The following is a 23,074-nucleotide window of genomic DNA, read 5'->3' as shown; positions in this document are numbered from 1 at the left end:
AGAAAAAGCTTCAACTTCTCATCGTAATCGCAGTTCCTTCCAGTTCACCGCCCTGCAATTCGTCAGAATCAGATGAACGGACAATTCAAATGACGCAGTGTTTACAATATACTGTTGCGAAAACAGCTGTGCGCCTAAAATTCCGTTAGAAAGGGGAACGGAGTGGCTCGCGACGGCATTCTTGCGTCAGACGCTGTCCGTGCTCTTGCCGAGTTAAACTTTTGTATCTGTTCAAGATTACTTTAGAAAGATTCGTCTCCTGTCGTCGTGCTGCCAGACGAGGTGTCGACGTCTGCGACGCTGCTCCCCCACGTCCGGACGCAAATGATTCGATCAACTGCCCTGTAGAATAGCCGCTGCACAAATTGAATTTTTTTTTGGGAAATCTGATTTTTGCGGCATCTCTGACGACAGAAAAATGTGAAGCCCTTTTCTTATACAAAAATCTGTATTCCTATATTTTTTGTTGGTAACAGTACTCTAAATATTTTTACGTAAAACGCTAGGAAAAGTATTACACTTAGATGAGGCAAGTGGCAAACGAGGGAAAGTGTTAGAAATATGGCGTGCTTCCCAGACTTGACTGTTCCCTTCGCTTCAGTTGTGTTACACATATTCAGGTCTGGGGAGGGCGTCTCTTGCTGATACACTGTGGAGACGTCGCAACATCGACACTCGCGAGTCATTCATTACCGACGATTCTGCAGTGGCAAACAAGCCACGCCTGTAATCTAGTGCCCTGGCCTCACATTCTTATTACTAAAGTACTGAAGAAACAATTTTTTTCTATTTCAATGTGTCTCATTTTTGCTCTACTATACGCTTAATACACCTTGAAAACGTAAACGGCGGACATCTTTCCGACTGGTTTCAACTCTGCTAGCTACAGCTGCCAACTAATATAATTAATAATCTCACTGTCTGGTGATTGTGCAAAAGGATCCCGCGAGCCGAGTAGACGACATGTTTACATCGCTGTGACGTCTTCTTTCCGGAAATGGTGCTGTGGTCTCCTGTACATTCCGGTCGTGTATAAAAACAGGCCAGTACCCGTCTTCTTGACAATGTGGAAACACGTAAAGTTATCCTTTTTGTAACCTGTTGTCAAGTATGCTGGTCATTCTCTATCGTGTTTGAATACTTGGTACCACAAAGCCGCAAAAGAAATAAGTGCGCAACCTGTATCTACACTTAGTTCACAACCGTGCACCAGTAAACGTAACTTTTGTCGCTCAATACAGCACCTTCCAACGCTTTAACGGACGTGGATACTTTTGAACACCCGTTTATGTGTAACCTCCTCCTGCTCCCCATGTTTTCACTGGCGTCCGTAACAAGTCCGTACCCTGCACCATTTGTTAATGTCTCCTCTCGATATTAGGGAAACACCGAAAAGTTCGCTGTACCGAGGATAGTTGCATTGCAGAGGCTATGAGCGTAATTGTTATGAAGCTCGCAAAATAGAGGCTTCTTCGGACTAACGTTTCATATGCAAACATGACTAGAGAAAAGCAGTTGCCCAAAGTTTTGTCTTGTGAATGTTGTGTCCCGTGTAAACGTCATATCTGTCGTACCGTCCACCTTACCTGCTCAGTAACCAGGCTAGGTGTTAAATCATAGAAAATATTAAATTCTGGTCGAGGTCTACGTGGTTCCATAGATTGTTGTCCAAATGTTTCACATGTTTATTGAAATACAAAGAGAAGTTAATATCGCAGTATTCAGCAGCCTCTGAGTCATCAATACCGAATCACAGACGATAAAAAAGAGTACCGCCATTAGTCACGTTGATGGTAACAATGTGACCAACGCAGTTAAAAATTTTGCTTCGTTTTCAATGCTTTGGCAATTGACCGACGGTGCATAGTCTTTACTTTCATTAATATTGACTCTGTGAGGTCTCACGCTTGTCACGACACATGTACAGTTACTACTTTACCTGAGGAGTTTTTGTAATCAAGAAACGTATTTCACATGTATTTCCTTAGCGCCTTTGTTAAACGTATCATAGTTATCATCCACTGAATTTTGAAGTTACAAATTGCTACCAATGCATTCCGTCATTTTGCCGTTTTCCACACTTTCCATCAAAGATTAAGTGTACTGGACTCTAGAGAATTCGACCAACCCTCTGTCACGCCTCGTCTGGCATACGCACGGTGCGGAAACACAATTTGACCAAAAGTGTAGGGCACAAGGACGGCATCAAATGAAAGAATCTCAATATAGAAGCCATAGGTCGCACGTGAATATTTTAGGCGCTATGTCAGCATGATGACGGTGGTCGGTTTGAACATTTGCTACAGATAATTATGTTAATTAAGTGGATGCTTATCCGTCATTCATTTTGGCTCTTTTATGAGATATTGAAAAACGAAACATCCTGTTCTTCAAATATTCTGTTTACGTATACACGTTCTGCAAATGCAGATCGTAGTAATATAGAAGCCGACTTTATCTCTCCGTTAATTCTCCAAATCTCGCAGACCACAGAGCTATGTCGGTGCATCAGCGGTCGATTGTTGCTGTAGGCGCCATAGAAAGATGGCAGTTAGATTCTGACTTTCTCTAGAGCAACTGGCATTCTATTAAAGAAATGAAAACAGAAAGAAGTAACGAACACGGCAGCTAGCAGTCAGTCAGCACTTTTCTTTTAGTTTAATGCGACGACAATTTAAAAAGATAAAGTGCTTTCTCTATTAAAAAAATCAAAGTTTAAAGTTACGCTCCCAACAGACAAACTCACTAAAAGTTATCGTCCTTGTCACATTTCGTTTTACACACAATTGAATCAGACTATTTCTAATGAGCTACACACAATTAAGCCTGTAATTCATGACGAACTTGATTGTTACTATTCCTACTGTTGTATCTTCCTTACGTAACGAACGAGCAAAACGCACACATGAGATAGTAGTCTTGTGTCTAGCACGCTATCTCCCAGGAAACAATACCTCCAGCCAGAGCATTTCCGGTTGCCACAAATGAATGATTTTGTCATTACCTCTACATCTAATTCATATGTGACCTTCCAAACTGAATTACGTAGGCCTACTACATTGCGTGAATGAATGCGGCAGTTTTCTCGGCAACAACGATAAACAAGCAAAGAAATAGAAAGACTTGGCTATAGATGTCTGCCATCATAGGGCTGTCGTGACAGCTGAGTCTTCCGTGACGTCTTAACGGTGACGACAGCGGCTGAGGGGCATTTAGAGACGGCAGCAGACCACACTGACGTGTGACGTCACTTGGCAACCAAGTCTTCTTGTATCCGCTGCAATTAATCATTTATTTTTATCGATCATTTCATAGGTATACATTTTCGGTAAATTAACCATCATTTGGTGCCAAGATGCCCGTGTGGGAGATTTTAATTACGTTCCGGTTCCGCCGAAAATGTGCAAATTGCGACGCCTAAATGTTATTCTCAAATTTCTGTGTTTCATGCAGGGTTTCCAGGCTACACTTTTCATCATATATTTTCTATGTGCCCTGTACAACGATACGGGATGGCAAACTTCGCTGAATCAGCACTGCTTAAATTTTTAATTTTTTACGTACACTGCACATATGTCATTCAATGACTCCCACGCCGGTCGTCCACCTATATTTTGCTACGTCACTGGAACGCTAGCACGCGACATACAAACCGTCAAACCAGCATCAGCTCCTCATAATTACACTGTGCAGAGCGTAATTATTTAAAATTTTAAAAAGTAGACAGTAGGAATGTAGAAGCTGAATTTCTTTTTCTGCTAGTCTTCCGTCTCCTGCAACCGACAGAGCTTTGTCGCTGCCTCAGTGACTGATTATTGCTGCAACCGCGCGGGTCGGTGTAAATTTTAGCTCTCCCGCGAGTAGTGGCGGTTTTCTGAGATAAACGAAAACGGGAGGAAAATATATACGCAAGTGTTCGTCATCGAAACGATAGTGAATCCCTAATTGGCACAGCGACTTAATTTTTAATATTTAGGAACAGCAGAATCTTGCGTTGCCCGCGAATTGCGAGATGCGTGTCCATTCCCACACGTGAATCACACTCCTAGTCGCTGGCAGTTGTACCATTGTAATGCATTCGAAGTGTGCTGTTTCGCACTCTGCACCTACACGGATAGCCTTCTGTCTCAGCTGATCTTACCCAACACTCCTGAGAAGGAGGAGATTCTGTGAGTAAATCTTCCGGAAAACACGTATACTAATCGTCAAAAAATACCGTCGAAACGTTTTTATCCAAGCCAAATACCGCATGTGATACTTTTATTATGCTCACTTGCATGGCATGCGTTGTGCGGAGTATGCGTAGCGATGAGGGATGGAGCTCCACGGTTTTGAAGACGTATGATGGCTAGAAAAATTCCTCTCGAGTCAAGGAGAAACCTTAAACACGTGCATAGGATTAGCAGATATGTAGTCACCACCCATCGATTGTCAAGACATAATAAAGAAGTTGACAGCGACGTGTGTTTCGTATCGACGCGGATTATAAACGCGGTGTCAGAACGTGTTTTACTTCGTACAATGTGTCCAGCTGTTGTCCTTCCGTTTCTACAGATTGCGTTCGTATCTGGTAACGGATAAGAAAAAAGATCTATCGTCAGCTTTTACACGCTGCATATGTGAAGACGAGAACCGCAGTGAAGGTCACAACTAATTCACTGGAAAGGCGATAAAAACAAAAAACAAAAAATCTTCTGTCCGCGATATTGCTCTGTCATGTCGCTGGAGAGCAATGATCGCGAGAACGAAAGCCACCAAAGCTTCATTTTACTGTGCCTGACCGCGTTATACGCTGCTCTTTGGCGCATGCGGACACACACCACGTTTCATACCTTAGGCCATAGAGATACACATATATAAGGCACGTGCATCTATCCTTGCTGTGTTGTGGTTCGAAACCAAGGCAGTTGCAGTATTTATAAAAATTTCATTCTGCAGCATTTATAGGTAGATTCAAGGACTGATTTCAACAACTGATCTCCTTGTTGTATTAGTATCACACACGTAGTAATGAAGTTGAGCTAATTTCCCCAAGATTCGCAGTGTTAATCCGATAACTGTCCTTATTGCAGTTGGCCACGTGAAACGACATCAAACGTTCCAAACACTGCCCTGACAATTCTTTATTTTCACAAACGACAGAATACAGTAATACGACGAATTCCTGTTCTTGTTGGAATGTGGCTCATTTAGCTGACCGCTTCCACAGACTCGGTTTGGCGGGAAGCATATAGTTTTCTGGCCGTTTCATCGGGAGTACGTGTGAGGTGTGTTGTTAAGCTTTAAGAACTAACATCCGTGATGTCCGAATTTACACAGAATACGAGGCTATGATCCCTGCATAATCCAGTACAGGTAGCGACACAGTATCGAGATATGAAGCGTGATCTACCGAATACGTCACTGATGGAAGACATTAATATACCGAGTTAGAGATTAACATCCTGTCGTCTCAAAATCATCGCCTTTCGTAGCGTTTTAGACCTGGCGACCGACACGCATCCCTGCGTTCAACCCATGCAAGGATTCTGAAGCAGGTTTGGTGCGTAGCTTGTGGAGTCAGTTGGGTTAAAATTCTCCCTTTTTAAAGAGTGTGTCCAAACATTCCTCAGTGCTCCGTCACTGGGCAGACTGTAACGACTTTTGTTTCACGTGCGTTTGTGCCGGACTGCAAGCACTTGCATAGTAAGCAGTGTTGGTAATTCACTGCCGTCCACCCAGCCTGGGAAACGCACAATACGCAGATGTAGACACCTAATTTGGAAAGTGTACGCACATTCTGTACCCATCGCGGCAGGCCTCGTTGCGCGATACACAACCGTGACGTCACAACACGGACACACACGCCCTGTTTATTGCGGCCGACTGCAGCGCCACACGTGCAGCCCCTGCCTTCGACAGAGCTCGGCCTTACAATATTCTTACTAAGACGATGCGTTTAGTATTGCAAAAGATTTGCCTATTATGAAGTTTTAGCATCTAAATGGTGTACTGCTACTGCTTTAATATACTATCAAAACATATAAATGGCGTACATCTAATCGATCGCTAGGAAAAAGGATTCTGAAGCAGGTTTGGTGCGTAGCTTGTGGAGTCAGTTGGGTTAAAATTCTCCCTTTTTAAAGAGTGTGTCCAAACATGGGTTGAACGCAGGGACGCGTGTCGGTCGTCAGGTCTAAAACGCTACGAATGGCGAAAAAATTTCCGACGCTTTGTTTTCAGCATCGACAATCTAATCGCACAGCCTTTGTTGCCAAAGAGTTTTCGTTGCAGTTTGCTTCTTCCTCTGCGAAGTAGTACTGTGATTTCTTACACATTCCAGCCACGTATCAGCTCAGTATGAAAGTAGCCTTGATGACAATAGAGAAGAAATTTATCATTTCAAGGTTCTGGTACGATGTTTGGTTTCCGCTCTTCGACGTGTCCGAAAAGTTCATACTACTAGGAATCTGTATTTTTCTTTTGTTTCCTTCACTGCTTGCTCAATATACAGATTGAATAACATCGGGGACAGGCTACAACCCTGTCTCACTCCCTTCCCAACCACTGCTCCCTTTCATGTCCCTCGACTCTTATAACTGCCATCTGGTTTCTGTACAAATTCTAAATAGCCTTTCGCTCCCTGTATTTTACCCCTGCCACCTTTAGAATTTGAAAGAGAGTATTCCAGTCAACAATGTCAAAAGCTTTCTCTAAGTCTACAAATGCTAGAAATGTAGGTTTGCCTTTCCTTAATCTATTTTCTAAGGTGTCGTAGGGTCAGTATTGCGTCACGTGCTCCAACATTTCTGCAGAATCCAAACTGATCTTCGCCGAGGTCGGCTTCTACCTGTTTTTCCATTCGTCTGTAAAGAAATCGCGTTAGTATTTTGCAGCTGTGACTTATTAAACTGATAGTTCGGTAATTTTCACATCTGTCAACACCTGCTTTCTTTGGGCTTGGAATTATCATATTCTTCTTGAAGTCTGAGGGTATTTCGCCTGTCTCATACATCTTCCTCACCAGATGGTAGAGTTTTGTCATGGCTTGCTCTCCCAATACACTCTTCTATACACAGTTAAGCCGAATACGTTTTTCCGCCAGTTCTCCGTCCCTGCGGCCGACAGAGCTTTGCCACTGCCTCAGCTGCTGACTGTCGCTGCTGGCGCTCCGAAATGTCGGCAGGTCCACTCCCTCGCCAGTGACGGCGGTTTCCTGGCCTAAAGGAAAGCGGGAAAAGTTTTTCGAATATGCCCTAAGAAGAACGTCGCGTCGCCTGCCATTTACGAGATGCGTAACCATTCCCACATGTCATAATCACACTCCTAGTCGCTGGCTAGTTGCACTGTTTTAATGCATCCGGACACTGCAGTTTCGCAGTCCGCACATTCATGGTTGGCCTTCTGTCACAGCTGCCTCCAGCTGATGGTATCCTAAATTTCTGCGGAGGAGGAGGAGGTTGTGTGAGAAAATATTCAAGAAAACACGTATGGAAATCGTCAAAATATACCGTCAAAACATATTTATCCGTGCCAGGTAACGCATTTGATTCTGCTTTATTGTGCTGACCTGGATGACACGCGATGCGTGGTAAGAGGTGTAACGTATTTCTACTCTCCAAGATTATGAAGACTTGCAAAGGCTAGAAAATTCGTCTTGAGTCAAGGCGAAATCTTAATCATATATGTATTATCAACGTGTATTTTGTCAACAGGCATCGATTGTGAAAAAGTAATAAAAACAGTCGACAATATCGTCTGTTTTTTACCGATGCGGAATTTAAACGCCGTGTGAGAAACTGTTTCCTTCCTTTGGGCAATGTGTCCAGCAGTTTCTTCTCTGCTTATACACGTTCCATTAGTAAAAGGCAACTGAAAAAAAAAGAAAAGATCTATCCAGGACCTTCACACACTGCATCTATGAGAACAAAGATCAAGACAAACGGCGGTAGAAAATTAGAAAAAAAACTTTCTGTCATCCATATTCTTTTGTCCTTTTGCTGGGCAGAGCCGATCGCGTGATCGAACGCCACCAAAGCTTCATTCACGCTGCCTGAATGCGTTATTTGCCGCTCGTTGGCCAGTGTAAAACTTTGGACACACACTATTTTCCGTACCCTAGGCCGACCTCGAAATTCTGCCGTAGTGTCCTTCATATTCCTGCCATTTATTAAAACACTCTGACAATTTTTTTTATTATCACGTGAAACAAAAGTTATCATTTTCATTTCCTCTTATTGAATGAGCTGTCCGTCGTGTCGCATCGCATAGTTGTCCCACAAGTCAATGCGATTTGTATATCTATGTACTCTTTCTAAATCATTCCACAGTGTGGGACAAGCACATCTGCGAGAAATTTGCTATCATAGAATTATTGTCTACTGTTTGAATCTCTGATTTGTTGGTAATATACATATTTAGGGAAGTGCGTTACGTCTTCAAATCGTCTCTTTGACAGTAAAATAGTAGGACTGTTAATACATTCCACATAGGGCCGTCATTGCAGATCGATCTGCCAATAGCAGTTCTGTCTTATCACGGAAACACTGCAGTTTCGATGCTGCAAATGTCCTTATAACCACAGCCAACCTCTCGCTTAGGGGCATAGGCTCCATCACATAACACTGATTGATTACCCTATCACAAGTTTTCTGGCCATCCCTAAACGCCTAATCTTTTCAGGTGCAAAATCCTTCAACCAGTGCCCGCCTCGCATTTCTTTCGACAACCAGCGTAACCCTGGTCGGTTAACAGAGGAGCCGCTAACGATGTAGTGGGCCTGGATAAGACTTTTGAACATCCCCTTACGTCTGACCTCATCATACTCTTCCAACTTATATTTTCACTGGTGTCCGTAAGGGATTCGTACTCTACATTACTTGCTGACCTCTTCGTTTCACAATACGAAAACACCACCAAGTTCGTTTCATCGTCGATAGTTTGCTCAGCGGAGACCATGGGTCTGAAACGTATGAATCTTGGAACGTACTGCAGACGTTCGTTCCGGCTAGTAGAATCGATTAAGGTTTAACATGTAAACATGACTACAGAAAAGTAGTTTCCGAAATTTTGGTCATCCCAATGTTGTGTCCCGCGTGGTCGCCGTCTGTGTCGCGCCGTTCGTCTTGGCTGCTCAGTACAAACATGGAGACTCGCAGCAGGTATCCGATTCTGTTAGCACACCTTGATGCAGGGCTAGAAGCAATATTCACAACATTTCAGTATAATCAAAACAGTTAATAAGTAGAATAGTGTTTGCCTCTGGTCAGGAGAAGCAGTAGGGGCTACTTGGTTCCACAGAGTATCGTCCTTGTGTCGTAGATATATATCGAACTAAGAAAGAGTAATCAATTTGACCGTATTCATGCTGTTCCGAAACATTACTTCAACATCATAGACGGTATAAATTTATTTCGTCTTTAACTTTAAACGCTTTGGCAACCGACCAACGGTGCTTGCTTTCACTAATACCTGTTCTGTGGGGCCTCATACGTTGCCCTACAACAGCGTGACAGACACTCTTGTCCAACATTTCTGCCTGCACCACTCTACTAGAGGACTTTTTGTAATCAAGAAACGTATTTCACGTCTAATTCAGTAGTGCTTCGTTATAAGTGTCACATTTCCTTTTACGTAGTTACTGTCTACTCAATTTTAAAGTTACTAGTCGCTACCAACGTATTCCCGCCATTTTGCCGTTCCTAGCACTTTCTACCAAAGATTAAGTGCACTGGACTCGTGAGAATTCGAACAACAGAGTGTAATGCATCGTCTGGCATACACAGGGCGTGGAAAACCAGTCTGACGAAGACAGTATCAAATGAAGGAGTCTGAGTAGAGAAAATACAGATCGCAATTAAATCGTTAAACCACTATCCCAGCATGAAAATGGTGGTCAGTTTGAACATTTTCTATACATACTCATGTTAACTAAGTGGTGCCTCATTTCTCACTAATTTTGACCTTTTTGAGATATATCCAAACAAGAAACATGGACATGTGGTTGTCCTTATTCCTGAAGAAGTACTAGACGTGTTAGTGACGTTTTAAATTCATCTTGTTCTCATCGTGACGACTGGTTAGTCCGAACGTTCTGTTTACGTATACATTTTCTGTAAATTACCTATCATTTTGAACAAGGACCTCCGTATGTCAGATTTCAATTACGTTCCTGCACCACTGAAAATATACATTTACGACTTTTAGTTGTCATACACAAATTCCTATGCTACATGCTGTCCTTCCGCCCTGCAATCTTGGTCAAATGGTTTCTGCACGCTCTGTATGTCGGTGCTGGATGGCAAAACTCGCTCAAACAGCACTGTTTAAGTTATTCAGTTCATACGTTCGTTACACGTATGTCACTGAATGACACCCAGCCAGGTTGTCCCCCTTATGTTCCGCCACGTCTCTGGAAAGCCAGCACGCGATCCACAAAATCACGAAACCAGTTCCAGATTCGCATAGTGACACTGTACTGGTTGTAAGCACACTCAGACATTAATCGCAAATGCAGATCATAGTAATGTAGAAGCCGAGTTTATCTTTCCGTTAATTCTCCGTCTACTGCAGAGCACAGAGCTCTGTCGCAGCATCAGCGGTCGATTGTTGCTATTGGCGCCACAGAATGAAGGCAGTTACGTCCAGAGTCACTCCCGAGTAACTGGGATTCTGTTAAAGCAATGAAAACAAAGAAGTGATGATTACGGTAGGTAGTTTCTGTTGGAACGAACGACGACTTTTGCGATTCGCTTTCCACGTCTGCAATCGAGTTTTAACGGCTATTTCACAGCAATAAAACGTTATCACTGCATGTTAACAAACCGGTGCTCGAAGCTCACATTACGTATGAGAATGCCGACATGATAATTAAGAAGCGATAAATCTTTATAGTTCGCCCATTACTACTGCGAAATATTGCAGTGCTTTTATGTGCGGACAGGGTGTGTAAAGTAGTACACAATCGTATGCTGTCGAAAGGTGGAGGTGTTATACAAGCAAGACACCACAAGTCATTCGTAGAAGTCAGTAGCATTTTCCATTGAAGACTACGACGCGTAATTTCGATTGGACAGAACTATACCTTATCGGGTTTGTGTGTAGAAGACCTAACTCTAAATGCTGGTTTATATAGACTACATACAGTTAGCCATGCCCCACCCAGGTAATTTACAGTTTAAAAGTTTACTCGCTTACAACTTCAGTAAACGTAAAGTTTGACTGGTGATTGTGCATTTGTTATAATTTTTTCCCGTTTTCATTTTCTCCATAAAACCGCCATCATTCGCGAGAATGTTATGAACTGCCGATATTCTGGAACGCCAGCAGCAACAATCAGTCGCTGAAGCAGCGACAAAGCTCTGTGGGCCGCAGGAGACGGAGAATTAACGGAAAAATAAACCCAACCTTCTACATTTCTACTGTCTGCGATCGCGATTAAATGCGTTCAAAGTCAGTACCGTGTCCTTGTGAATCCGACGCTGCTTTTACGATTTTGTGGCGTGGAGTAACATAGGCGGACGTCTCCTCTACAAGTCATTCAGTGACGTATGTGAAAAAAAGCAAACGTAAGCAGTGTTGTTCGAGCGATGTTTTGTCATCCGGCACCGTTACACATGACGTGCTGCCCGCAATCTCAAGAGCTCCGCACTCATTCCTCGATAAAATGAATGTGCTTAAAACGGTAGACCGAACGAGGTGATGCGCCGGTTAGCACACTGGACTCGCATTCGGGAGGACCACGGTTAAAACCCGCATGCGGCCATCCTCATTTAGGTTTCCCGTATTTCCCTGAATCGCTTCAGGTCAATGGCGAGATGGTTTCTTTGAAAGGGCACTGCCGACTTCCTTCCCCGTCCTTCCCTAATGCAATGACCTGGCTGTTTGGTTCCCTCCCCCGTCAAACTAACTAAAACGGTAAACAAGGTGACGATGTTGCGACGCTGCTTCCACCATGCTTGAAACGTCATCAGGTCTCGGAGATCCTTTGTAGCTTCTCGACGCTAAGATAAGAGCCGGCGTGGCGGTAGAAGTCGCCGCCGCACATTGTCATCTCTGCGGCCTGTCTGTTCACGGAACTGATGTCGCTTGGTTGTACCTGAATATAAATAACGTAATTAATTTAGCCTAAAACACTGCAGCGAATATTTACATTTATTACTAACTGTTTTCTCGCATTGTCGCCCTAAACATATTCAAGTTTCGTAATATCTTCACTGTTTCCCCATGTGATTTTTAGGCCCTCGGCAAGCAAATGCACCATTAGCAGTGCAGAAAACTCACCGCCGTCAAACCAGCATCTGAGACGAATTTGCTAGCCTACAAAACTGGTTATTATAGTTTGCAAGTGTTCTGGAACCGACAGAGCTTGGTCTATTATTGGCCACCCTAAGACAATACATTCAGCACCCGAGCAGCTCCGTCGTTATAGGAAGTTAAGGAATTTCGAGGGCTTACTTTTCGTCTGGCGCTAACTTCGGTACACTCTAAAAACATCTCAGCCGTTTGTATGTAATCGTTTCCAACTCTGTCGCCTACATATAATTATTCTGGCCTTACTCGTTTTCTAGGAGCTGACTGCTTGATACGTTGTCCTTATTATGGCATTTTCCATTCCGACGCGAAAAGAAAAAGTTTTTATTATTTTCTCTCGTACTATCAAGAGTTTAGTGAGTATCTGTGCAGTTTATTTTTATTTTATTTATTTATTTATTTTTGGATAGTACTTCATTAACTAAAGGCAACGGCAGGCGTCTCTTGCTGATACCCTATGGTGACGTCCTAACATCCTGACTCGCGTCTCATTCATTACGAACAGTTCCGCACTGCCACATACGCTAGCCCTGGAATCAAGTGAGCAGGGCCTCTCGCTTGTTCCAGCGAATGCCTGAGCTGAGGAAAACTCTTGCTTTGTGTGTTACTACATTGTACGCTGCGTCAGGGATTTGTAACGTTGTTTTAAAATCTGTGTGATACTTAACTGAGCGCCTGTGCACGTAACAAACAAATAAAATTGCCTTACTTCTAAAACAGCAGCGATGGAATGCGATACGTTGTTGTCTCTTATGCAAAAAATAAAAATGTGCTAGCTACAGGCTCAGCGGTATGCAATGCCGGGCGCAATACTTTGAAATGTACGTGAAATTCTTTCGGCTGATAAAACATTCACGAAAAATCCAACGTCTTTGAAAAACATATGACTTGGACGCTGCTGGCACTGACTGTCGTGGATTACTAACACAGATTTTTTTGTGAAATTATATTGCAAGTTAACTTTCGCTTTTCAAAACATCTGACGCGTGAAATTACACTTCTCAGAAAAATACACCATATTTACCAATTGAGTCACAAACGACGAGATTTATACAGCAAATATCATCTAACATCACTAAAAAGGCATAAATACAAATCATCTGATTACATACAGCTGTGCTAACAAATCTTCGAACCATTAGAAAGGAGAAATATCTAACTAGCCCTTTCATCAAATCAGTTTAACCACATCGTGGGGCTACTCAACAATTACAAACTATCAGTCAACTCATCTACACAAACGCGCTGGCAAAACGAGAGTCATCATAAATATTTAACAGCTTTATCTTGCTTGCGAAAAGACTTGTGCTTACATGTTCTCGTAATTCCTACGTTAATCTTACACTTGGTGGCTTCACAGAGCACACACACCCCAAACACTGCCTACTCCATCCTCTTTCCATCATACACTACTGCGCGCCAAGCGCTCCCTTACTCCCACACTACAACCTCAGACCAGAAGCAGTAACTTTGGCTCCGCGGTCGCGCAGTCAGCGATCCGCATTATAAGGCAGTCAGAGACATACATCGTTTACAATATACTAGTTTCATTTTAGTTTACGTTAATATTATTATCATATACGGGTGCCACACACAAATGTGCCCCACTAGACTCCTATCAACATTATTCAGTAGAAAAATGGCTCTGAGCACTATGGGACTTAACATCTGAGGTCATCAGTTCCCTAGAACTTAAAACTACTTAAACCTAAGGACATCACACACATCCATGGCCGAGGCAGGATTCGAACCTGCGACCATAGCGGTCGCGCGGTTCCAGACTGAAGCGCCTATAACCGCTCTGCCACAACGGCCGGCTAATCCAGTGGAAACCGGTTATAACGGTGTAGAAGGGAACGAGGGTTTACGGTAATTATAACCGATTGTCGCACAAATCGATTTTTTTCTTTGGTTTTGATAAAAATTTCACGTCTGTAAATTTTAGCTCTCATAGAGCTGACTCTTGAAAGAGCGGCAGAAATACGGTACACCTACAGTACTTACAATGCAGTATTTGTGAAGAGAGACTGAAGATAAATTTTCTTACGCTTTTGCAGTATGTAAAGCAAGAAAATGCCACCAAAATGTAAAAACTTTTAATAAGTGAAGAAAGAAGTAGAAACAATGTAAACTGTTTACTCACGTCGAACTTGGACAGTGATCGAGATACAGTGTTGAGCACTTTTAAAACTTGCAGGGAGTGCTGTGTGGTACAGCAGTCAGGAAGGACACACTTCCGCTTCAGTTACTGTATTATAAAATTTAATCGACAGTACCAAAATGGAAAGACAGTATTCTGTACATAAAATATTGAAAATACTTAACAAACATAATCACAAAATACCAATAACTAATACACTATGACTCCATTTCTGTTTCTTGAAAAAATCACAAACGTTGGGATCTAGTTTTCTATGACCACAGCAAAGTCAGTGTTGTTAACTTTTTCAACCAGTCGCTTTAACTTTAAACGCAGTACAGTAACGCATACTACAATACACTGGCCCACTTGTGGTAATTAAAACTGTACCAGAGACAAGCATTTGTTGATATTATTTTGAATATCTTATCCGAACATTATTTCGAGCAGCTAATTAGGCAACTAAATCGTGAAACTAACGTCTTAAACCTCCTAGTCACAAAATTCTTCGATGTGATAACGGAGCGGAAGGTGTCAGTGATCATAATGCTATGACAGCAACTATGACTACGGATATCTGAAGGAAAGTCAAGAAAGGTCTTAGCAAGAACGAGAAGATACACACTGTAGAATGTGTGTGTAATCAAACATTAGTTCTGAGAACGAAGATGTGGAGCACAAATGGAAAAAAAATCAAAACCGTCCTTCAATATGGCTTAGACAAGTATGTTCTGAGCAAGGTGTTAAGGGATGGGAAAGACCCACCGTCGTTTAATAGACGCATTAGGAAATTGCTACGTAAGCAAAGAGACTTTCATCAAGTACTCAAGAGAAGTCAAAATCTTGCTGACAAACAGAAACTGAACGAAACGAAAATGAGCATCAGCAGGGCAATTAGACAGGCGTTTAATGATCTTGACAGTAAAATTTTATCAACCGACTTGACTAAAAGCGCTTATAAGTTTTGGTCCTCCGTACAATCACTAATCGGTTGGAAATCAGTTATTCAGTCACTCAGAGACCAGAGAAAACAGAGAGAAGGCCAAAATACTGAATTCAGTCTTCCGAAATGATTTCACTGCGGACGATCAGAACACGAGCCCACCTTTCAATCATCGCGCGAACATCGAAGTGGTAGGTACAGAGGTAACTGATCGCTGAACAGAAAACAACGACAGTCAGATACAAGGGAAGAACGTCAGGCACAGCCAACCGGTTCATTTTTGACAGGTCCCTTGTGTACCTACAGAAAGTAAGGACTGTAAGATATTTTGGCCCATTGCCTCCAATATTTTGAGAAAATCGCTCTTAAAGTACATGACACTAACCGACTCAAAGTGAACTGGATCGGCAGATAATTGTAAACTGAGCATTTTTTATCATTATATATGCTGTCCTAAAACGTGTCTTTTTCGAAAAATCAAGAAAAGAAACTTTTACGACTGCCGTTTTTACACGCATGAAGGTAAACATGCTCCAGCGAAAGCGGCGCTAAGCGAGTGACCAAGACACCTGGTTCATGAGCGATGACTCCGTGTTCGATTCCTAGACGGATATTGCGGTTTTTGTTTTTTGCGTATGTGGCTTTCTTCGTTTCGGAATTGATTCGAATTGGGGGTAGGGGGGGGGGTTCATAATGTGCGTGAGTCATTAGGGAATAATAGCGGTAAGTGGATTAATTATCTAACACAGTGACAATAGTGGACAAGTGACCTTTTAAGCCGTCCGTAAGAAAACAGGTCCGAAAAGGACTTGTATGTATTCGTCACGAGCAACGACAGTAGCGGCAAAGAGTGAACGCAGATAAGGAACCCACTCTTGTTCGACCGACTCTTGCACCTTGGACCCTTACCAGGTAGGGCCGACAGAAGATCCAACGAAGAGCGGCGCGTTTCGCCACGGGACAGCTAAGTCGGCGCGAGAGCGTTACAGAGATGCGCAACAGGCTCCAGTGGCAGTGGGTACAAGGGAGGCGTTATGCATCACGGGTGGTTTACTGCCGAAATTTGGAAAGAGGATTTACCAGGAAGAGTCGGTCAACATATTACGTATTTCCACATACATATCGCGAAATGAGCACGACGGGAAAATTCCAGAAACTAGAGCCAACACAGAGGCTTAATGACAATCACTCTTTCCAGGCGCCACTCACGAGTGGAACGGGGAAGGGGACATCAGTTAGTGGTATCAGAAATTCCCTCCGCCACACACCATCAGGTGGCTTGCGGAGTATTAATGTAGGTCTGGATATTACAACAAATTCTAAGATACCCCTGCTTTCTGAGTGATTTTTTGGTGGTGAAGGATACTGAGTGCAACATAAGCACTGAACCAAAGAGGGCAGTTGATGGCGTAAGTTCATTGGCTGTAGAGAAGAAACTGATGCTAAATCAAAATAAGACTCAAATTTTACGGTTTCTGGAGAACAACTGAACTAACACTGACATATTGATCAGATGTAATATGCATATCATTACTCAGTCCGAACAATCCAAATTCATAGGTAATAAACTGACATAGACAGCGCACGTTCAGTATCTTGTTCAAAAACTTAACACTGGTGTATTTATCACTGGAAGAGTATCTGAAATAAGTGATAGCCCAACACGAGAATTAATCTACATTGCTTACTCTGATCAGCTTATGACTAACAACGTTATATTCTGGTGTAGTTTTTTTCCATTCTCAAAGGCTCTTCTTGGCCCAGAAAACGGCAGTTCGGGCAAAATGTGGCGTAAGTTCACGAAACTGTGATCGACCCCTGTTCACCGCCCGGTTTGGCCGAGCGGTTCTAGGCGCTACAGTCTGGAACCGCGCGACTGCTTCGGTCGCAGGTTCGAATCCTGCCTCGGGCATGGATGTGTGTGATGTCCTTAGGTTAGTTAGGTTTAAGTAGTTCTAAGTTCTAGGGGACTGATGACCTCAGCAGTTAAGTCCCATAGTGCTCAGAGCCATTTGAACCATTTGACCCCTGTTCGAGAGTCTGGGAGCTCCGACGCGGCCCTCTAAATGTATATTTCCACTTCGTCTGTTGTTAACAACACGTGGTTTTTCCCCGAGGATGAGCAGCTTTGACTCAGCTGATACAAGACAGAAATCCACCGTGCATTTCGACCGCATCTCCTTGACTCGGGCGTGCAGTATTCTCCATTTTCAGTAAACTACCGCAAGAATAAACAAATCTCAGCAGGAATTCACGCACTTTCAAGTCTAATCTGAAGAATTTTCATGACTCACTCCTTGTACACTGACGTGACTCCTTGTATAAAAATTAAGCAAATTCATGTGTTGTATTGTTAACTAATTAGCGGCTTGACATCTGGGTACTATTCGTGGGAATTTTATCTGTTCTTAAGGTTTCAGACTTAGTTTGATATAGAGACTCGTTCCATCACCGTACAGACTTGTTCCTCAGCCTAGACGTGTGCAACAAACCAGAAATGCATAACCGACTTCCATAACTTGAACGTAGTGAAGGATTCGCCTTGACTGAGCGATTTCAGTGTTTTTATCCATGAAAAGGCATTACTACAAAATCGTAAGTTTTCAGGAGCGAACGAAAACATTCTGCCAGTGAGTATGTTGAATGTAACAGGACGGGCTCTCCGCTGTTTAAAGAACAGGACGAAATGGATAGTTTGCCATTATTGCAGTTATTAAGATTGGAGTAACGTCCTTTTCTTGAATGAGTAACTCATATCCATAGTCAAGTTACGTTTTAGTAGTGTTTTAAATTGTTTCTTGTTTTTACCCATTCATTTTCTCAGTTGTATAACTTTAATCAAAGTTTATAAAATGGATTCATCGATCATTATCATCGATCATGCAAATGTTGAATGTCTATGTTTTTTCCCGTTAACAGCTAATTGTCCAGTGCAAATATTATGAAAATTAAATACAACAGACCCTCCTGGAAATAAAGCTTCGAATGTATCATTGTGCAATCCTTCTACGTGCTTGGAAGCCACAACACGTGACCGTAAAGTACTGTGTTCAAAATGCACAAAGAAACATGGTTCAAACGGATAGTACATTCATGACAGTTCACTATTGCTATTTTTATAACATTATGTTGATAATTTCCAACATTAGGTCTCTCTTTTTTTCTGTTCTTTGTATTTTCACTATGTTCCAACTCAATACTTGAATTCGTTTTACATTTCACAACACATGTTCAGAAATAACAACTATTAAGCTACGAAAGGCGAACCGTAAGATATAGTACATTAAGTACTCGGTAGATGGCATGCGAATATGCTCACCATTGAAAGGGCGCTACTCCAGGAGTAAGCCCTTTTGTAAATGACGTCACTCTGAATCGCAAAGCCCATTTCACGTAAAAATATGTATCTATGTCTATATGATATGTTGCCTTTCGTAACTCATTTTATCAAAATTTGGAGTAAGGCCCCTTCGAATATGACCTTTACTCTTTTATAGTAAACAAGACAAATCGTGACGTGTCGCAGTTGTCAACAATACATGCCTCTCCTCTTGGCCCATGCCGTAGCCTAGCAACGGTTTGAGTCGAGTCGAAAGGCGAGCAAGACGACTGTTCCTGTCCAAATTCCCAGATAATCCTTAAAAAACAGAGAAACGCGGCAACAGCACGGAGCAGCGGCAGCAATAAGACATCTGGTGAGACACCAACCAGCGTCTGGTTTCTGCCCAAGCACGCGCACCGATGCTGATGCATAACATTAATTGTCGATTCTTGTATGTTTAATAAATGTGGAGATCTGCGACACAGAACTTATATTTAGAGTAATATACTTTTGCAAACTAGTCGAGATGATTGTTGATTCTAAGCTGTGTAAGGCAGTTTGTGTAGCAGAAACAGTAATTGTATGTATCTTTCAATTACATGAGTCCGGTTTTAGCTACAATTTTGTACAGTGTTTCTATCATTACCTTTGCATCTATTTTCTCATTGGAAATCATTACAATTTCGTCAGCAGAAACAACATATGCCACGTCAGATCTTGGTCTTTCTTGTTCTACATGGATTCCTTCGATGTTTTTCTCTTGTAGTTCTTGAGCTCTCTCTCATGACCTTGTCTGAGGTCACACTGTAGGCAATCGGCGAGAGCCCATAGCCCTGCCGGACTCCTGTTGTAGTTGTGAAGCATTCAGAAACTTCACCTAGGAATTTAACTTTAGAAGTTGTGTCTGTAAGTGCCTGTTTGAATGGTTCTGTCAACACCTGCTTGTTCCAGTGTCTGTCTACAGAATCGTTGGCTTTTTTTTAAATCAGCGAATGTAACGACTGTGTTCAGGTTCTGCATTTTTGTGATCGTGGGGACTGTTTTCAAGTTAAGAATTTGGCCCGTGCAAAAACTACTTTCCCTCAATCCCGCTTGGTACTCGCCAGTTGTGTCCTCTGCTTGGTCTTCTGTCTTACTCAGCAGAGGCCTCAGTATGGAGCTGGGTAAATGTGTGTGCCCGTCCTGTCTCCCTTCTTACGTGGCGGATGGATTGTGGCTTGCTTCCAGTCGTCCGGTATTCCTCCTTCCTCCTAGCAGTATTTCGTGACCTCGTAAAAGGTTTCAGCTGCCCACTCCCTCCTAGTTTTCACATATCAGCCAATATCCCGTCTTCTTCTGGCACCCTGTTGTGTTTTGGCTGCCCAGCGTATTGTTCAAATGGTTCAAATGGCTCTGAGCATTATGGGACTTAACTTCTAAGGTTATCAGTCCCCTAGAACTTAGAACTACTTAAGCCTAACTAACCTAAGGGCATCACACACATCCACGCCCGAGGCAGGATTCGAACCTACGACCGTAGCGGTGGCGCGGTTCCAGACTGAAGCACCGAGAACCGCTCGGCCACCTCGGCCGGCCGTATTGTTCAGTCTACTGCGGTATAGTGGCTCTGAAGGTGGGTTTTCCTTTGGAGGCTGTCTGGAAATTAGTGGTTGTGTTGGTTCCTCGCAGTTTACAAGATTTTGAAGTATTTTGCTTATAATACAGAGTTGTGTTTGTTGTTGATAATCAGTTTGGCTGTTGAATATCTGAAGTGAAGGCCCACCTGCTTGTTCGCTGTTATTACTTCTTTGAAAGCATTTTAAAATTCCCTTGTATTTTTCTGACTGAAGTCTGTATCGATACGTCTCCTGCACGCTACTATTTATCTCATTTCGCGGTTGTTGCGTTAGATTTTAGTTTGTACCCGCCAAGAACCCCCACTTTTTCGCGATATCCCCTTAGATTCAGTCCCTGTTATTAAGTATTACCGCTATTCCACAATATTACGAGTTTACTGCCAGTGACATTCTAGTGGATTTTATTAAGGCGGCATATGGTTCTTTCACTTGCTCGCGTAAACTGTGATAATTTATTTGATGCATGTATGCTTTTTTTCTGTTGTTACCTGCTTTCTTGTTATCTCAATTCCTTTGCGATGTAACTGGTGGCTATGTAATTAATTGCATGAGCTACAATGCAATTTTATAGTATTTGTGTGCATTATCTTTTTTCTGTAGTACATTCGTTTTTTAGGAATAGGCCTCGTTGCCTTCAGATGTCGCCTCTAAGTAGCGTCTGTGACTCAGACATGACGTCGGTCAAAGCCAGAGAGAAGAAAAATCTGTGGAGTGAGCAGTGCGTGCTGCGCATGCTGTCAACATTGAGCTGAAACCGTGACACGATCTCGGGACGACGCTGTTTGCGTAAGGTGAGTTCACGTTCGCCGTCAAGTACATCACGTCACGTCAAAACATTCCACAATGCACTACAAACGGCGGAATTAACACAAGTTGTCAACAGACTGTCATGTCACGTCATGGCTAGTCTAGGTTTCTCGGGAAGAAAGTTTTGATGGCATCATCGTCTGCTAACATTGTAAATTAACCAATTTTTACCGCACTCACTCGTTTTATAACAGCGGATACTGTGATTTTGTATCTTCGTAATCTTTATTGTTATTATTATGCTTTGTTTTTGTGGCAAATTCCAAATGATGCATGTCGACTTCATTGTTTTTTCTTTCGGATGTTCTTACACGAGCAATGTCAGACATCTGAAAACGAAAAATTATTTAGTTTTTACCATAACAGAACAGACTCCCACTTTCTCGTAGCACAGACAGGTCGACGATCTGAAATGTTTCACTGCTCAGCACTTCATCAAACAAAACTGATGTAGAACACAGGTTATGAACATTGTTTTGGCCATTAATAACCTTTGTCGTTGTTAGTTCCTCAATTGCGATACTGTGCTCTGAGATGGAACTGACGTGACATGACGTGGCGGGCAGTGTGAATACGGGCTGACGTCACCGTATCGTGACGTGATGCCCGCCCATTCTGCTTATCACAGCTGAGACAACAATTTATTACAGGTACCAAATGCAAACGCTTTGGTGTCTAGAAAACTCCTATCTCAAATACACAGCAAATACGAAGGGAATCTATCTGTACTAACTACATAGGATGCTTTATGGGCAACCAACCCCACGTCGTCCTGACTGCTCACTCTGAGGTCAAAGCAGAGCGTGAAATCGGACACTAGAATTTATTCATTATTTTTTTCTGTTTATGTATCATTAAATAAGGTGTCTTTGACGTCTTTGTGCCAATGCAGTTTGCATCCTCAATATCCGTACACTACTGTCACATTATCTTGGCTTCTCATCTCCCTACAACTGAATTAGTAGAGACTGCACGAATTCGACCTGCTGATAAGTGCATTCATTTCGTTGTCAGCTCTGACACTCAAGCCATTACTTGACTACCTATATGACTGATTTCAAACAAGGTTTTCACAGAGTAATATTTTGGATCTCCGAACCCCCTCTCTCTGTGTGAGTGTGAGTGTGTGTGTGTGTGTGAGTGTGTGTGTGTGTTTTAGATACGTTGTGGAGGTTATGTTCATGTCACTGCTGCTATACTAAAACTGATGTAAATCATAATGTGATTTACAGGATCCTGACTGAGGAGCAGAAGCAGGTGCTGGCTGGGAGGCTAATCATTGCTGCGTCACAGGGTCAGACCGGCCAAGTGCGGGCACTCCTGGATGCGGGGTCGCCAGTCAACGCGACAGACGCCAGTGGCGACACTGCCCTGCATGAAGCAGTGGTGAATGGCCACGAAGAAACTGTCAAGTGCCTGATTGATGCCGGAGCAGATGTCAACGTCAGGGACTCGGATGGGATGACGCCTCTGCACTGGGCTGCATGTAGAGGTGGCGAGCAGCACATTGTACGGATGCTACTGGCGGCGTCAGCGTGTGCAGATGTCCAGCACGATGCGGGGGAGACTCCACTCCATGTGGCTGCCAGATGGGGTGTGCATATGCAGCGAAGGCACTGCTGCTGGCCGGTGCGAGGAGGGACATAAGGGGTAACAGTGGGCAGAAGCAGACGCGGTACAACTATTTAGCACTCAACAAATCTTGTGATTAAAGACTTTTATCTAAATTCTTCTTGTATTGCATAAAAATTTGCTATTCCCTTTTTTAAAGTTTGAACACAATACATCTTAAGGACCACACATCAAAGAAATTTTAAGAGGGGGTTGGCGCAAGTTTTAATCTGTATTACTATACAAGGACAAGTCATTGTTTATCACATGATACTCTAATGAATGGTCAGACAGATACAGGACATACGTAACATGTAAAGAGGAAAAGTTTTTATTAAAAGTCT

The 23,074-nt window shown here is 42.8% G+C and overlaps 1 protein-coding gene across 1 annotated transcript in view; it reads left to right on the top strand.

Annotated features, from left to right (window-relative positions):
* Positions 1 to 22,766, top strand: part of LOC124741116 (protein phosphatase 1 regulatory subunit 12A-like) — a 64,448-nt gene extending 41,682 nt beyond the window's left edge. The window contains exon 2 of the mRNA XM_047248650.1: positions 22,352 to 22,766. Within this exon, the coding sequence (XP_047104606.1) occupies positions 22,352 to 22,766 (415 nt within the window). The remainder of the gene's footprint in view (positions 1 to 22,351) is intronic.
* The last annotated feature ends 308 nt before the right edge of the window (positions 22,767 to 23,074 follow it).

The sequence above is a fragment of the Schistocerca piceifrons genome, unplaced genomic scaffold, assembly GCF_021461385.2.
Source record: "Schistocerca piceifrons isolate TAMUIC-IGC-003096 unplaced genomic scaffold, iqSchPice1.1 HiC_scaffold_1870, whole genome shotgun sequence".
NCBI classification, from domain to species: Eukaryota; Metazoa; Arthropoda; class Insecta; order Orthoptera; family Acrididae; genus Schistocerca; species Schistocerca piceifrons.
This window is presented reverse-complemented; position numbering and strand designations above follow the sequence as displayed.